This window comes from Alternaria incomplexa, assembly GCF_024043165.1.
Source record: "Alternaria incomplexa strain BMP 0042 chromosome Unknown scaffold_20, whole genome shotgun sequence".
Lineage (NCBI taxonomy): Eukaryota > Fungi > Ascomycota > Dothideomycetes > Pleosporales > Pleosporaceae > Alternaria > Alternaria incomplexa.
This window is the reverse complement of record NW_026249869.1, coordinates 304,841-321,962: the sequence shown is the minus strand read 5'-3', so window position 1 is coordinate 321,962 and position 17,122 is coordinate 304,841. Positions and strand designations below refer to the sequence as shown.

At 53.3% G+C, this 17,122-nt stretch overlaps 6 protein-coding genes across 6 annotated transcripts; 3 read left to right on the top strand and 3 right to left on the bottom strand.

Annotated features, from left to right (window-relative positions):
• Positions 1-20: 20 nt before the first annotated feature.
• Positions 21-2,935, top strand: J4E90_010274 (uncharacterized protein; the record flags this gene model as incomplete). The annotated part of the gene is made up of 2 exons (XM_051439788.1): positions 21-422; positions 473-2,935. The coding sequence occupies 2 exons, from the start codon at positions 21-23 to the stop codon at positions 2,933-2,935; spliced, it is 2,865 nt and encodes a 954-aa protein (XP_051286442.1).
• Positions 2,936-4,374: 1,439 nt separating this feature from the next.
• RPN11 (multicatalytic endopeptidase) lies at positions 4,375-5,504 on the bottom strand (the record flags this gene model as incomplete). The annotated part of the gene is made up of 3 exons (XM_051439787.1): positions 4,375-4,523; positions 4,576-5,111; positions 5,185-5,504. 3 exons carry the CDS (start codon positions 5,502-5,504, stop codon positions 4,375-4,377), a joined length of 1,005 nt encoding a protein of 334 aa, XP_051286441.1.
• A 421-nt stretch (positions 5,505-5,925) lies between these two features.
• On the top strand, positions 5,926-7,822 carry RPD3 (histone deacetylase; the record flags this gene model as incomplete). The annotated part of the gene is made up of 2 exons (XM_051439786.1): positions 5,926-6,129; positions 6,182-7,822. 2 exons carry the CDS (start codon positions 5,926-5,928, stop codon positions 7,820-7,822), a joined length of 1,845 nt encoding a protein of 614 aa, XP_051286440.1.
• A 1,638-nt stretch (positions 7,823-9,460) lies between these two features.
• J4E90_010271 (uncharacterized protein) lies at positions 9,461-10,690 on the bottom strand (the record flags this gene model as incomplete). Its single annotated transcript, XM_051439785.1, has 2 exons — positions 9,461-10,385; positions 10,686-10,690. 2 exons carry the CDS (start codon positions 10,688-10,690, stop codon positions 9,461-9,463), a joined length of 930 nt encoding a protein of 309 aa, XP_051286439.1.
• Positions 10,691-11,982: 1,292 nt separating this feature from the next.
• Positions 11,983-13,850, bottom strand: J4E90_010270 (uncharacterized protein; the record flags this gene model as incomplete). The annotated part of the gene is made up of 5 exons (XM_051439784.1): positions 11,983-12,896; positions 12,950-13,028; positions 13,081-13,542; positions 13,651-13,681; positions 13,732-13,850. 5 exons carry the CDS (start codon positions 13,848-13,850, stop codon positions 11,983-11,985), a joined length of 1,605 nt encoding a protein of 534 aa, XP_051286438.1.
• Positions 13,851-14,912: 1,062 nt separating this feature from the next.
• Positions 14,913-16,670, top strand: J4E90_010269 (uncharacterized protein; the record flags this gene model as incomplete). The annotated part of the gene is made up of 3 exons (XM_051439783.1): positions 14,913-14,921; positions 15,049-16,539; positions 16,587-16,670. 3 exons carry the CDS (start codon positions 14,913-14,915, stop codon positions 16,668-16,670), a joined length of 1,584 nt encoding a protein of 527 aa, XP_051286437.1.
• Between the last annotated feature and the right edge of the window lie 452 nt (positions 16,671-17,122).

The following is a 17,122-nucleotide window of genomic DNA, read 5'->3' as shown; positions in this document are numbered from 1 at the left end:
CGTGGAGAGAGAGCAACAGCATGGCTGGGCCGCACCACATGGACGACCACGACCGCGAGAGATGGGCCTACGCCGGCCCTGTGCGCACCACCATCGCCGTGCTGCAATATGCCTATCCCATCGTTATGCTCGTCTTCTTCCTCGCTGCCTTCACCGTCCGCAGCATTGCCGCCTCTAAATCTAATACTAATATCGCCAAACCTACCACAACCGGCCCTGGAGGAAAGCCGCTGCCGGCCACCGATCCCACCCGCAACTTCGTCAAGAAGCTCGTCCACGATGATGTCACCCAGACCCAGAAGCGTGTCTTCGAATGGGTGTCGCTCGCAACGGCATTCACCTTTGTCGGCAATTCCGTCGTCGTCGTTGCGCATGCCCTGGCCGAGGCGGAGCAGCACTGGTGGGTGGGCAAAGCCGCAGTGGTATGTAACAGCAACAAACTTCAGATTCCATCCATGGCTAACTTTCCCAGATCTACCTCGTTGGCGCCTTCTTCGTCTACTGTCTCTTCGTCATCTCCCTCCTCGACTCGAAGCCATCTCCCACCGAGGCGCATCTGGCAACATGGAGTCTGGCAACCGTGCTAGAAATAGCACTGGTAGCCCTTTCCTTCTCCATTTACACGCATCCGCACAAGGAGCCCACCGTAGGCACTCCCGCCAAGCGATTGCGATTTGGAATGACCGAGTGGGAAGCCGCAGAGGTGGCCATGGACCTGCTCCGCATCGTGCTGCTCCTCGCACTCATCGCCTTCTACGTACTATTCGTCATAGTCCCACAGCGCAAATCTCGCCAAGAATCGGGCAGTCCATCCGAAAATACCTCTTTGCTCGGTAGCGCCGAACAAAACGGTCATGCGGAAAACGGTCACGCGAACGGCTCATATGGCTCAGTACACCCGACCGGTGGCAAACACCAGCACACCGAAGGTGCACCGCCCGCCTGGAGCAGGCCCACTGGCGCACCCGCGCGCAGCTGGTGGGAATACATCAAAGGCTATCACGTCTTCTTCCCCTACCTCTGGCCTTCGAAAGATCGCAAGCTGCAGCTGGTCGTCATCGCATGTTTCATGCTCGTCCTAGGCCAACGCGTCGTTAACGTTTTGGTCCCGGACCTCACGGGTGAAATCGTGAAGCGCCTCAACGACCGCGAGCGCGGAAATCCGTGGACCGCCATTATGTTGTACATCGGCTTCCGTTTTCTGCAGGGCAGCAACGGATTGCTGGGTGCGGCGCGATCTGCCCTGTGGATCCCCGTTTCCCAATACTCGTATCGCGAGCTGTCCGTTGCGGCATTTGAGCACGTGCACAGCCTTAGTCTCGACTTCCACCTCGGCAAGAAGACGGGAGAGGTCCTGTCCGCTCTAGGAAAGGGCAGCTCCATCAACACGTTCCTCGAGCAGGTGACCTTTTCGGTTGTTCCCATGCTCATCGATCTAGGCGTAGCCATCGCCTATTTCCTCATCAGGTTCGATGCTTACTACGCGCTCGTCATCGCCATCGTTACATTTTGGTACATCTATCTGACTATCCGCATGGCGCAGTGGCGCGCTGAGATTCGCCGCGAAATGGTCAACGCCGACAGAGAAGAAGATGCAGTCAAGAACGACTCCATGGTGTCATACGAGACGGTCAAGTATTTCAACGCCGAAGCGTACGAGTTCAACCGCTACCGTGAAGCTGTTAAGAAGTATCAGAACGCTGAGTACAAGGTCATGATATCGCTGAACATCATGAACATCACACAGAACATGGTCTTTATGATTGGACTCCTCGTTACATGCTTCATCGCAGCATACCAGATCGCAGTTGGAGTCCTCGACGTCGGCAAATTTGTGACGCTTCTCACGTATATGAGCCAACTGCAAAGTCCTCTCAACTTCTTCGGCACCTTTTACAGGATGATCCAGTCTGCCATGATCAACTCGGAGCGAATGCTTGAGCTGTTCAAAGAGCAACCCACCGTAGTCGACAAGGAGGATGCCAAACCTCTTGCTTCTTGTGAGGGTAATCTTCGCTTCCAGGATGTACACTTTGCCTACGACCAGCGCAAGCCAGCGCTTACCGGTCTCGACTTTTACTGCGAGCCAGGCACGACCACTGCGTTTGTTGGTGAATCCGGTGGAGGTAAATCGACCGTCTTCCGTCTGCTCTACCGATTCTACAACACCATGTCTGGTAGCATCCAGGTCGATGGTCACGATGTGGAAGATCTCACCATCGACTCGGTGCGCAGCCACATTGGTGTCGTACCCCAAGACACTGTGCTCTTCAATGAGACACTCATGTACAATCTCAAGTATGCAAACCCAGAGGCAACCGACGAACAGGTACACGAGGCATGCAGAGCTGCCAGTATCCATGACAAGATCATGACATTTCCGGACAAGTATGAGACCAAGGTTGGTGACCGCGGCCTGCGACTTTCTGGAGGCGAGAAACAGCGCGTGGCCATTGCCCGCACGATTCTGAAGAATCCGCGTATCATCATGCTTGACGAAGCCACTGCCGCTCTTGACACGGAGACGGAGCAGCACATCCAGGAGGCGTTTACGACATTGGCCAAGGGCCGCACTATGCTCATCATCGCTCATCGTCTTAGTACCATCACCCACGCTGACCAGATCCTCGTCTTGCACAAGGGCAAGGTTCAGGAACGAGGCACCCACGAGGAGCTGCTCGACCGTAACGGCCACTACGCCGCCATGTGGAAGAAGCAGATCCGGGCCCAGAGGGCCGCCGAACAGGCCGCCTACCTCAAGGACAAGGCTGATAGGCTACGCCGCGAATCCAAGGATGGAACCATTGGCTTCGAGGACGGAAGCAGCAGCCACTCCAGTTCCGACGACGAGAACGCAAAGAAGATTCGCTCTACTACTGGCCAGAACGGATCGAATACAGAAGACACGTCAGGGAAACCGCATGGCCATCCTTAGTCTGGCAGGTCATCGTACTTCTGAGTGGAGCTCGCTGGATAGACAGCATGCTTCAAAATCACCATGATAGGAACAGGACAGGAATAAAGGACACCACCCCGGATGCACACTTATATGGCTGGAAGACGGTTATTAGAAACGCACTCTTTTATGGGTGCAGATGTTGTGCTATTACCCCCCTGGGATCTGGACTAGCCACCTTACCCTACCTCCCTTTCAAGACTTCACAGTAATGGACCCGAACTTTTTTGCAAACCCCAAACCCATTCCGCTATGTGTTTTCCCATGGAACCAATCTACCCTTCACCTTTCCTTACCGGAGTTGCTTGAAACAAAAAAATGTAATACTGGGATCGACACTACCATTTCTCACAAAATACGTGTTACGGGCGACGAAACCTAGGGCTGATGGGTGGCGGGCTCAAGTGGGCGGCAAATTTTGTTGTTTTATATACCAAAGATCGCTACGGTGGATGGGGATGAGCAAAAAGACGAAAGTAACCCCCAAGGGTTTTGTTGCGACAAAGTACATGACGCAATTCGTCGTGTCGCGGATCTTCGAAGAAGGGGCGTACGAGAAATGAATTTTACGGGCAATGGGATATGGATCAGCGTGGGCTGGTGTTTTGCTTTTGCTTTTGGCTACGAAAAAAATAGAGATGTATCAAAATGACATACGTTTGAATTCAAATCAGTGTTAAATCAGGTGTTGTGATGGATGATGGATGGAGGTCTGAAATCTACATCACGACCCTGCGAATATGGAGACATGTCAAGCTACCTAACCATCAGACCCCACGCCTCATTTGCACTACTCGCCTCACCCACAAACACCAACGTTCCGAATCTTTTGAACCTTTCCCCGAAACGCCGACGATGGAAACCAGCACCTGGACTTCTACCGTGTCGGCAGCTTCCATCATGATCGAAAGCTGAAATCATAGATGAACGACATCTGACGCCGCAGAATAATCCGCTGCTTCGCTGCACCCAGAAACATGACGTACACCTTGCGTGTGTTTGAAGAATCTGGGAGAAAGACGTCAAGCATATTCCCCTGTTCAAGTGTATATGATGTAACTTGAGCGTAGATGTTTTCCATGCCACTGCGAACCTAATACAAGGTTCTACGTCTCAATACTGTGTTGGAGGACTGAGGTCCTGGACTACCCGCAATGCAAGAGTGAGCGACTAGTTCGCCTCTGTTGTTGTCCAGGATGACTAAACTCAGGCCTAGAAGAGGTATATCCATTTGTGTAGCTGTTCTCAAACCGGGCAAAGTAACCGTCATTATGGGTGGAATCATGTTTGTGTAATGTCGTTGTTCTCATACGCAGTCTATGCATTACTGTATCGTATATGCCTCTTTTGAGTGCATTATTCTGCAGCTCATGCCAGTGTACATGCCACCTCCAAGCCAGCCTACGGGTATGCCGATCCTACTCCTCCATCTCCATGTCGTCGCCGCCGCTTGACTGGCCGTTTTGCCGCGAGTTCGACTTTGGTACCGAGGCTTCCTTGTCGATCATCTGCCGTGAGACGGAGACGATGTTGTCTTCGATGAGCTGCTGGCCGACGTCTGAGATGTCTGTGATATTCTGTTAGTAAACCTATCAAGCAAGACATGGATTTCAACGTACGCTTCTTGGGGTCGACCTTTCCGACGTATCGCGTCTTTAGTTGGTCCTTGGTCAACTCCGTCTCCTCCTTCACTCGCTTCTCGTAGCCGTCTGCCAGTGTGACGAGCTTCTGCAGCCTGTCGGTATTCCGCTCGCCCTCGCCCTTGAAGTCGTCCATCAGCAGCGCCTCTGTCCATACGTGCTTGTGCAGGTTCATCAGCATGTTCTCCTCCAGCGCAGTCTTGCGGTAGTTGATGCCGATGGAGTAGTAGTGGCGGTTGAGGCCGTGGATAAGCGCCTGAATCGATGGCTTGTTGAGGTGACCGACGTTGGAGGTTGTCTGGCGGGGCTCATGGCCCATCATGAGGGCTTGCGGGTTGATGAGGCGGAAGGCATCGATGACGACTTTGCCCTTGACCGACTGGATGGGGTCGACGACGACGGCGACGGCGCGGGGTGTGAGCTGCTCGAACGACTGCTGTGTGTTGATATCGACCGAGGACAGCCAGCAGCCGAAACCAGGATGTGAGTGGTACCAGCCGACGACGGTCTCTTGCCTGTGTTTGTCAGCGACTGATGTGCGGGTTGGGAGCGGTGGCGGCTTCGAGCACCGACTCAGCAATTGCGTACCTTCCTGTTTGCCTCAACATGTCCATCATCTTGGTTTGGAAGACGGGGTCTACGGCCTCGACGGACACACCGGTTCCTGACTGCGGCATGGCAAAGACATCCACCACTCGTACTGTGTAGTCATCCACGAACTCGCCCAGCATCAGGCCCATGACTTCCATGGGTACACCCGCGCGACCGTGCCGCAGCATCTTGAGGAGCGCCAGGGAGGAAATGTAGACAGTTTCGGAGTTATCGATCAGGTTGGTGTCGCCCTGGGGCCCTCCCATACCGCCCATGCCACCTTGGGCGGCGGCGAGCATCCTAGTTAACCGGTCCATGGTGGAGTACTGGCGATGGTTCTTTGATTACTGCAGGCGGGGTATATGGCGACAAGGTGAGGGTATTCGGGTGTGGACGAAGTGTTGTTGGGCAAGGCGGCGGCGATGATGAAGCTGTTGATGCTCGGAGCTCTCTCACGTAACTGCGCGACTGCATGCGGCGACTCGGTTGTTCCGGAACCGGCACTAGACAGGGGGGCCCTGTCGCAGCTCTCATGGTAATGGCGCGCGAGGGTCTTTGTTCAAGCTCCCGCCAACTCTCTGCCACGCCCCTCCACATTTCCTTGATTGCTGATACTCGAACACCTTGCATGCTGTAGCAACCGTCGCCCGCAACATCCAGTCCAACTTTATCACATTTATCACGATAATATCATCACACATCCTCCCAGTCGCATAGCTGTGCGCAGCCACCAAAGATATGACCACCGCTATGGAACCCACGACGGGCTCCTCGTCTTTGAGCAATGGCGTCGCCTCGCAGCCAAAGAAGGTCGCGTACTTCTACGACTCCGACGTCGGCAACTATGCCTATGTAGCAGGACATCCCATGAAGCCCCACCGCATACGCATGGCGCACAGCTTGATCATGAACTACGGACTGTACACCAAAATGGAGATTTACGTAGGTGACTCCGACCTCAATCCTCTATGGATCTGTGCTAACTCACCGGCAGCGCGCTAAGCCCGCGTCCAAATACGAGATGACGCAGTTCCACACCGACGAATACATCGAGTTCCTTCACAAAGTAACGCCCGATAACATGGAGAGCTTTACACGTGAGCAGAGCAAATACAACGTCGGAGACGATTGTCCAGTCTTTGACGGTCTATTTGAGTTCTGCGGTATCAGCGCTGGCGGCACCATGGAGGGCGCTGCGCGCTTGAACCGAGGAAAATGCGATGTCGCAGTAAACTGGGCGGGAGGACTGCATCACGCGAAGAAGAGCGAAGCCAGTGGTTTCTGTTATGTCAACGACATTGTCTTGGGAATCATCGAGCTACTCCGATACAAGCAGCGCGTGCTGTACATCGACATCGACGTCCACCACGGAGATGGTGTCGAGGAAGCTTTCTACACGACCGATCGCGTCATGACCGTCTCATTCCACAAGTACGGCGAGTACTTCCCCGGTACCGGTGAACTGCGCGACATCGGTGTCGGCAGCGGCAAGAACTATTCCGTCAACTTTCCTCTTCGCGACGGCATCACCGACGAGACCTATCGCAACATCTTCGAGCCCGTCATCGAGGCGGTCATGACATACTACGGCCCAGAGGCTATTGTTCTACAATGCGGTGGTGACAGTCTTTCCGGAGACAGGCTTGGTTGCTTCAACCTGAGCATGGACGGCCACGCCAATTGTGTCAAGTACGTCAAGAGCTTCGGCGTGCCAGTCATCGTATTGGGAGGAGGTGGTTACACTATGAGAAACGTAGCGCGAACTTGGGCCTACGAAACAGGAGAGCTCGTCTCGACCAAGATGTCCAAGCAGCTGCCTTTCAACGACTACTACGAATACTTCGCTCCCGACTACGAACTGGACGTCCGTCCTTCTAACATGGAGAACGCCAACTCTCACGACTACCTGCACAAGATCAAATCCGCCGTCATTGACAATATCCGGAGAACCGGAAAGCCATCAGTTGAAGCCTTCACCAATATTCCGGATGTGCCTGCGGGTCTAACTCGCGCTACGGACTCAGACGCTGAAGATGAAGACGATGATCTCGATGCCGATGAGAACAAGGATGTGCGCATGACACAGCGTCAGCGCGACCAGCAAATAGAGCACGACGGTGAGCTCTACGACGCGAGCGATGACGAGGATTACAAAAACAGCCTCGGAGTGCGCGAGCAGCCCGGCACCAAGAAGAGGCGACACATCACCGACTTCCCGAACCCCAACGCTGCTCCAGAGGATGACTTGGACCGCATGGAGACCAATGGTGAAAGCGCCGTGTCCACACGGCAAGCATCTGCAGTCGCCAAGTCGCGCACAACAACCCCCGCCGCTGGCGAGCAAGAAGCCGACGAAGATGGCGACATCGACATGGACGCGGCGCCTGCTGCGACTGCACCTGCTGCTGGCTCAACGCGATCACAATCGCCAGCTGGTGTCGTAACCCCACCCGAATCCCCACCAGCCGCGGCAGCAACAACAACCATGGCACCTACTTCAGCCCCCACGGCAGACGTCGAAATGGAAGAGAACGACAACAAAGAAGAGGTCGCCGCAGCCAAAGAAGAGGGCGACGCAGAACGCGATTCTGAAAACGTCAAGGGCGAGGTCCGCACAGAGGTCGCTAAGGACTGAGCACCCAAACGGCGGTTCTTTGCTGCATTTGCGAGGCGTTTGTACTTTCATCGCACTATTTTCTGGGTCACTTCTTGACGACGGGTAGCGGGGTCGGTGTTCTGGTGTGATGGGAAATAGCTTGCGTGAGTTAGCTCAAGCTAGGGATACCTTTTTGGATTTTACTGAAGTATGTTATTCTGATGCAATGGGTGCTGTTGTCTCTCTATCATTGTATGTCTTACGTGTTAGAATGAAATATGAATACCAAGGCAACGATCAATCTCACGACTCAAGCCTCGTGTCGACACATCTCGTACAGCTCAACACCACTCCCCAGAAGCCTCAACATTCCAGACCGGTCTCTTTCCCATATCCGCATTCGCTTTCTGGCCTCTATTCTTCTTGACCTCTTCGCACGCACGCACCATGTCCTCATCACCTTCCAATAATCCACCTATGACACGCTCGGCCATGCCACAGAGCTTAGCAACCAAGCACTTGTAATGCCCCAGCGTACCAGTCGTCTCGATAAGTACACGCATCCTTGGCTTCGCAGCTGTAGACGAAACAGAAGTACCAGTACCAGACGCCGACACAGGAGGACAATGTCGAGATCCGGCGATCTTACTAACGGGACTGCCAGTCTCGATACGATTCTTCGTCTTCACCGTTGGTGTTGGTGTTAAGTCGTCTTCGGTTTCCTCTTCACCCAGTACTTTACCCACTCCATACAGTCTCTCCATCTTCATCTTTCGCAATCCCTCCATCCGTGTCTGCACAGAGCTTTTCCTCTTCTTCTCCTCGAAAACTACCACCGCGATCTTTATCCCCATTTCTATTTCTACTTCCTCCTCCCCCTCTTTATCCCCCTCTTCCTCCTCTCCCTTCTTCTCCTCCTCCTCCCCCTCTCCTATACGAGGTACAACAACAGGCACCTCAACAATCGGCACACTTACCCTTAGCGGATTACAGTCCGGATCGTTGGCGTAGTACCGTACGAGGAAAGCGAGGTGTTTTGAGCATTCGTTGAGGAGGGGTTTGGGGATCGAGGGGTGCGCTAGTTGGAGGTTTAATTCGGAGAAGATGCGTGCGCGGAGGGGGTCGATGGGGGGTTGGGGTGGCATGTTGGGGGGTGGGTGGGGTATAGTAAGGGTGGTGTTGGTATGTTGGCGGTGGGTTGGCGTTGGGAAGGAGGATGGTGGGTTGAGGGGGCGTTTATAGGGATGATGAGTGTTGAAAGAGAGGATGGTTTGCTATATTGAGACATAAGTTGCGGGTGTGGTCTTAGAGGTTAGACAATCTGTGTCTTCATCTCGTTGTACAGACGGGTTGGTGCGGGCATGTTTCAAGCTGCGTCGATTGCTAGGTTTGCCACAAAGGTCAGACAATTCACAACCCCCGTCCATGGCAAATGAGTGGAATGTTACATGTCTTATTGCTAGGAATGGCCTTTATCCACAATCTTCGGGGTAAACGCAAATTTTGACGACGACTTCCTGCGATCAGAGTACCAGATGCATATCATCCAGATCAATATCCAAGCCTGAACTCAGCTGTGGGATCTGCTTGTAGTTGCTCTCGTCCAGGGTCTTCCTGATGAACTTGAGTGTCTGTATTCCGGTCAGTACAACAATTCTCAGATCCGCCAAACATATGTCAAGCACCCACCTCAGCATAAGTCGGAGTCTGATCTTGTTTCATCATCTCCAAGAAAGCCCACGTCATAGCTCCCGTCGCCTCCCCTTCAATCCGCGCATCCGCACTTGTCTGATCATCCCTACACCCACTAAACATCGTCACCATCTTCTGCTCACTCCCATACTGCCCCGCAAACTCTCCACTCTCTAGTCCTTCCTCCTCCTGCTCCTCTCCAAAATGCTTGAGTCCCTTGAAGAACGTACTCGCACCCGCAAGCAACTCCCTCGCCTCCCCAACTTTGCTATACGAGAAACCACCAGAGATGATATCGCGCGCCTCATTAGCAAGCGTAAGCCCAGCTTTTAAGTTATCCATCAAACTGATCTGGCCATCGCTATCAGAGCGGTAAACGAACGGTAGCTCGAGCGCACTACCAGAATGACAACAATCCATGATGACAAACAACGTGCAATCCCGCGCCATATACGTAACAAGATGTTCATGTAGAATGGTACTGGAAATCTGGCCGCGCTGTTCGAAATCCACAGGCACGATCGATGCATCCATTCCCGTGGTCCTGTTTCCGTCTACATCTGCAATCTGGCCGCCATGTCCGGAGTAGTGCAGGAACAAGGTGCAACCGGGTTCTGAGACGAGCCAGTCCATGGCTGCGAGGAGGTTGTGGCCGGTGGGGTAGTAGGGGGAGTCGTAGGGTACTTCAGGTCGGTCGGTGAGGATAACTCGGTCCTTGTGTGAGTTTGTGTAGCCGCGGTAGGAGAGGAATTCGGCCATGTTGTCTACGTCTGAGTGGCAGCCCTTGAGTTCGTGGCTGCTGCCGACATAGTTGATGCCGATGAGGAGGGACTTCTTGCGGCGGTAGGACATGTTGAAGTTAGGTGGAAGAGCGGAGTAGGTATGCGATTGTGGTGTTGGAAGAAGGATTCTAGGTGGCTGTGGCTGAGGTTTGTAGCGTGGATGTCAAGTGTTGGTAGTGGTGGGGTAGTGAATGATGTGGCTGATCACTGCCCAATCAATTCTAGTGGGAAGACGCGTCGCGCCCCGCCCGCGTGCATGCGCGATTGTATACTGCAAACAGCAATGCGACATATACCAAAGTTACGAGGATCTTGGTGGCTGGGTTTGCGACCAGTCTAGGGCATTGCTAGCAGAAAGTGATGATGACGTCACTCGGTCGTGCGCGCATCTTACAACTGCATGTGTCACATATATCACAAAGAGTCACGGCATGCCGCCACTACAGTACCATGAATCGAGATATCAGTCCACCTCCCTCGAAACGACGCAAGGTCGCGACAAACACAGCGACGTCTCCCGGGCAAACGGCGCCTCCAAGCACGCCCGCATCTCCAACGCCCCTTCCACCTCTCGACTCAAATACATTACGCATTTTCTCTTGGAATATCGATGGCATTGCTCCGTTCCTAACAAAGCCAATCACGGAATTCTTCATTCCCAAATCGAAAACGGCACTCAGGGACGATGCAAAGAACGCCCGACCAGCAGCCTCCCTAAGAGGTTTCCTGCACAGACACCAATGGCCGTCCATCCTCTTCCTCCAAGAAGTCAAGATAGCCCACACAGACGAAAAAACCCAAGACGCAGTCAAAAAAGCAGTAAAATCACCCCTACCAGAGGAAGAAGGAACTCCCCATAATAAGCGCCCACTATACCACGTCCACTTCACCCTCCCCACCGACCTCCACAACGCCCGCGGCCCCAAACGCAGCGGCAAAATCTACGGCGTATGCAGCCTAATCCGACGCGACCTCTATATCCCCTACAAAATCGCCCTTCGCACCGTAGACTGGGACGCCGAAGGCCGCATTTCCGTCGTAGAACTCCGCTCGAAAACCAGCACAGCCAAACTCGCCGTCTTCAACATCTACGCCGTTAACGGAACGGAAAACGCGTATCGAGACCCGCAGACCGGTGCGTTTAAAGGAACGAGACATGACCGGAAACGCGCGTTTCATAAGCTTTTAGCAAGGGAGTGTAGAGAGTTGGAGGAGCAAGGCTGGGATGTATTACTCGCTGGCGATATGAACGTCGCGCCTGACGAGCGAGATGGGTATCCCAAACTACGCATCTTCCCACAGGCACATGTAGTTAACCGAGCGGATTTCCACGATAAGCTGCTGGGAGGCGGTGGGAAGGCGAAGGAGCCGTTTGATGGGGTGGATGTGTGGAGGGAGATGTTTCCGGATGAGAGACGGTATACGTATTATTCTAGAGGAAGGAAATGGGGGAGTAGCTGTGATAGGGTGGATTATTTTATTGCGGGGAGGAGGATGTGGGAGAAGGGGTGGGTTCGAGCGGCTGGGATTATGGATTCGGAGGAGGAGATGGGGACGAGTGATCATGTGCCTGTTTGGGCGGATGTTGAGATGAAGGAGGAGGGTGGACAGCAAGCAATGCCGAAAGAGCAAAAGAAGGATGCCATAAAAATGTCATCTTCCTGAGTTACAGGCTTTCTCCACTCTCTACATCGACATCCAGACGTACCCACAACCCACATCCTCCTACTCCACCTCCCCAGCATCCGCCACAAAAAACGGACTCGTTCCCATCCCATTAAACGCATTAAACTCCCACAACTCCGTCGTCCCACGCAACACCTCATACCGATTATAGTCCCCACACCCACTCCCCGTATTAACACACTCCGTCGTAATCCGACCCGCAATGCGCTCACCAACCTCCTGCCCCTCAAACCACGCACCGTGCAAGAAACCAAAGTACTCCGCACTCATCGCCTCGCCCGCAAAGTACAGCCTGCCCACATTCGCGCGAAGGTTCTGGTGCATTTCAAGTGTCGTTCCAGCAGGCCAGTTGGAGTAGGAACCGTAGGACCAGGGTGTTTGAGACCAGTGCGGGTAGGTAAACGCGATGGGTTCAGGGACCGTGATGTTGGGAAACATTCTACGGAGAACGGCCATACCCTCCGTTTTCGTCGTCTCATCGTCCTGCGCTTCCACACGGTACGACTGTTCGTCTACAAGCGTGGCGAAGAGGATGTTGGAACCGGGCAAATACCCTTCTGTGGATAGACTCTGCCAGACGGTGTAGTACCCACGCGTCGTGGGGTCAGCGTAGAGGAAGAATTGCTTGTCGGTTGGCCAGAAGGTTTCGTTGAATTGGAAGAAGAGTTTTGTGTAGGTGCCGAAGGAGAAGGTGGCGATGGCGGATTGCTTCCAGTCGGGGAGGGTGGGCGAGAAGGTTATGGCGTCGTTTTGGAGGACGCCGAGGGAGACGGTGGAGATGGCGTAGTCGGCTTCGATGCAGGAGCCGTCGGAGGTGAGGATCTCGACGCTGGTGTCGGAGTAGGTGATGTTTGTTACGATGGTGTTAAGGAGGAGACGGGGGTCGCCGGGCTTGAGGAATTTGGAGGCTTGGTGCTTGAGCCAGGTGTTGAAGCCGCGTTGGTCGGTGCAGACTATGAGTAGACTTGTTAGTGGCGATCTCAGGTACTTATGAAAAGATACATACAATTGCTGACTTCGGAGAAGCCATAGTAGGTCAGGTTGTACCCTGTGATGCCATAGACGAAGCTTGACTCTTCCGGTGTCTAAGGCGAGGATATTAGCATTACTTACAACAAGTCGCTCCAATTGGCTCACCTGCGCCGTCTCCCAGTCCCACAGATAATACTCCACAGCCTTGCGCGCCGGATCTCCCTTTGGTCTCCACCCGCTTTGCCAAAGACCTGCACGGAAGCTCCTGTCTTGCAAGTTCTCGGAGAGTAGCGTTCCAGCACTTTGCTCGAAGACACTCCAATACTCTTCAAACTCATCCAGTAAGTTCGTGAAGTCCACAGCTCCCGTCTCATTGTAGGTGGCGACGGAGAAGGAGTCAGAATTTGGGCTGGAGAGGTTGACTTGTTTTGAGAAAGTCCAGACCGGGTTTTCTGGACCGTCTACTGTGTTTTCACCCAGACCAGAAATCCAGTTTGCGCCTAGCTCGACGGTATAAGGGTCGCCGTTGGTATCGGAACCAAACTTTGTGTTTCGCATGCGGCCACCGATATGATCCTGGTATTCTAGGATCAGGAAGTCGGTAACTGATTGATTGGCAAGCGCTTGCTGGAATATGTTAGCAGCTGGCTTAGACATAATCGTTGAGCCATGTATTGGATTAGATGAATTTTGCGTTGTTCCACTCATTTTGAAAGAGTCTTAATGTAGACTTACAGCTGCTGTGATGCCCGCAACACCGCCACCGCTATGAATGATTAGTCGATTGTGATCTGTGTTTTTAAAGATCAAACTTACATGATCGCGACAGTAGTCTTCCTACAGGTGCTGTTGTTGGCTCGTCCATGGATTGCCGGCGCAGCGAAGGTCAGTGGTACAAGACCAGTGGTCAACAACAACGTATCCGCCAACCTCATGATGAATACACTTTGAGAGATAGTTGTGAAGAATGTAAGGCTTGCTGCAGTCTGCTGCACATCGAGAGATACTTAAAGCTTGACCTAGAGATGCATGCTTGAATGCATATCTAGAGTATCATCCACTTTAGTTTCGCCTACGTTCCTTCCCCCGCATTAGTCCGACGGCAATGGCCGGGGATGGCGGTAGTAATCGAGGTACAGTAATAGCGGTTAGTCGCATCTTACCTATCACAGATAAGCATGGGTTCATGGGTTCGTGACCCGGTGTTCATGTGTCGCAACGCAGATCTTAGACCTGCCTAATATGGGCATAACCTCATGAAAACCTGGAAGTAAGATAGTAGTAGAACGACTGCTAAGTGCAGAGACGGACAGAATGGATATGCAGCTTAGAGGAAGGAGCATGGTGTGGAAGATGGCACAGGGCCGATGTAGACCGGGGGTTACTGGCGGGCGCCGAAGATGATAAGAGCGCCGCGTGTACCTGCTGCATACGTGAGGTGACGTCGCGATAGATGGCATGTGCTCGGCGTCACCGTAGCACTTTTACCATTATTTTTGTTTGAGGTCGTCGTTGAAAGCGAGGTGATGCTGTCATTGAACTGCAGCGTTGATGTTAGCTGGGCGAGGCTGACCCGCAGCAACACCGCGTGAACTCAAGGAAGCTATGACCACAGACGTCTGCTTCCACACCTCCACAACCATCGCGTGATTTCGACGCGTCCACGGGTATGCGCGCGACAAGTTGAGTTTAACCGAAAGATGTCGAAGAGTCTGAACGCGTCCCATTACGCGAGCAGTCCAAGACACGGGAAAGGCGCAAGGTTTTCGGGACGGCACGATAGCGGGGTTTTTGGTCATGTCATCTTTTGCTCGTCGCCTTTCGCTTCCAATGTCACTCCCATTTCTCGCAGCTTCCATTGACATTCGATCTCTCTCCTGATCATTGCTTCGCATTTCTGGTATCGCGCCAATTTCTCCTCACAAGTACGGCAACACAGCCAGGATGCAGCCGAGTAGCAGAATGCCCGATCAAGGTAACGTCAGATAGCAGAACGCATGAGACCGGTGTTCGCTCGCCAGCATCTTTGCTGGCAGCGATCTGAGATATACGGTCTGAACTTGATCAGGTTAAAGCCTGCGAAAGGACTCATGCTTTGCTCCCTCGCCGCGAGGCTGCTACTAATGGCTCTAGGTCGCCGTTATGGACCACATCACGAACCCGCCCGATGAAAAGAAGTCGATATTCGCCCCGAACGCGAGAAACGAATCCGGACTACCTGTCAGCGCATACGATACCGAGAATGAAGGAGCGGGACACCAGAGCAGATGGCAGGACATGTGGAAGGCGTTTGAGAGGCAGCTTGTCGCATACAACCTCGAGGCCCGCGGCATTGAGCGTGTCGAGCCGGAGGAGCGACAGGACTTGCGCCTGCTTGGATACTCCCAGGTGGCTATCATGTGGTTCAGCGTCAACCTCGCGGCGAACAACATCACGCTGGGCATGCTCGGTCCCGCCGTCTTCGCACTCGGTTTTCTCGATTCCTGCATGCTGGCCGTCTTCGGCGCATTCGTCGGCTGCCTCGTCGTCGCATACATCGCAACCTTTGGCCCGAAGAGCGGCAATCGGACTATGATCTTCTCGCGATACATCACGGGCTGGTGGCCGTCCAAGGTCGTCGTCCTGCTCAACATCATCGTCCTGCTTGGCTACGGCATGATCGACTGCGTAGTCGCTGGGCAGATCCTCTCAGCTGTCTCAGGCAATTCCATGTCCGTCGTGGTCGGCATCATCATCGTAGCGATCATCGCATGGGCCATCACAACGTTCGGCTACCAGATCTTCCACTACTACGAGCGATGGGCTTGGCTACCACAACTCATTGTATTATGCATTCTAGCTGGCGTCGCCGGTCCGCAGTTCAACATCTCCTCAGAGTCTCACGGCGACGAAGACCCAAATACTATAATCGGGAATCGCATCAGCTTCTTCGGCTTGACACTCGCTGCGGCTATCACGTACGGAGGGGGAGCAGCAGACTACTTCGTCTACTACCCAGAACACGCATCTTCGTTCAAGATCTTCGGCATGACCATGCTCGGTTTGATGTGCAGCTTCACGTTCGCCTTCGTCTTGGGCATCGGCCTGGCATGCGGTATGCTTACCAACACGGACTGGGAAGCCGCATATGGCGTATCCCAAGGCGCCCTGATAGTCGAAGCATACAAGCCTTTAGGCGCTTTCGGTTCATTCTGCGGCGTGGTAGTTGCCTTGGGTCTCGTCGCCAATCTCATCGTCCCTACGTACTCTTCCGGCATTGACGCCCAGATCCTAGGTCGCTATGCAAGTGTTGTACCGAGAGTCATGTGGAACACTGTTGGCGTAGTCATCTACACAGTCTGCGCACTAGCAGGGCGTGCCCATCTCGCCGAGATCTTCACCAACTTCCTCGCTCTCATGGGCTACTGGGTCTCTGTCTGGATCGCCATTACGCTTGAAGAGCATTTGATCTTCCGACGCAAGACTGGCTTCAACTGGCAAGTCTGGAACCAGAAGAAGAAGCTACCGCTGGGCATCGCCGCCTTCATCTCGTTCGTGATAGGTTGGATTGGCGCCATCATGTGCATGGCGCAGGTTTGGTACATTGGACCGATTGCTAAACAGGTTGGGGCTTATGGAGCTGATGTATGTGTATGTGAGAAGTCAGTGTTATGCAAAGCTGACGTGATTAGATGGGCAATTATGTCGGTTTCGCATGGGCTGCAGTTGTCTATCCGCCTCTCAGAGTCTGGGAACTCAAGCGTTTTGGCCGATGATCGGGACCTTTTCACCGCTCAGAACGCAATCTGCTTGGAGACGTCGGTGTAGCGACTGAATCATGCAGCAAGAAGATGATGACGCTCTGAGTCTTCCTATCGCACATGTCAAGTATAGCAAGTCTTCCTCACTCGTTTCTCCTCTTTCATCATCGAATGTGCATTGAGATAAGGTCAAGAACGATGCAAGAGTTGATTTGACAAGAGATGGCCTGGTAGCATTGTAGGCGTGCGTCTTGGCAAAGAGCTCTTTTTCTTATTGCGTATGCACCTCGGAACTACATGAATGTGACATATCTTCACGCACCGTTACTTGTCGGTGTCTGGTGGAAATTTGCCGACCAATGCAATCCAGACTCAGGATGATGTCATCGCCTCCTGCGCATTTTCAGACTGGAAAGAGCATATCAGGCACGCATATCTTCTTCTTGATAAAAAGGACCTCCATAAAC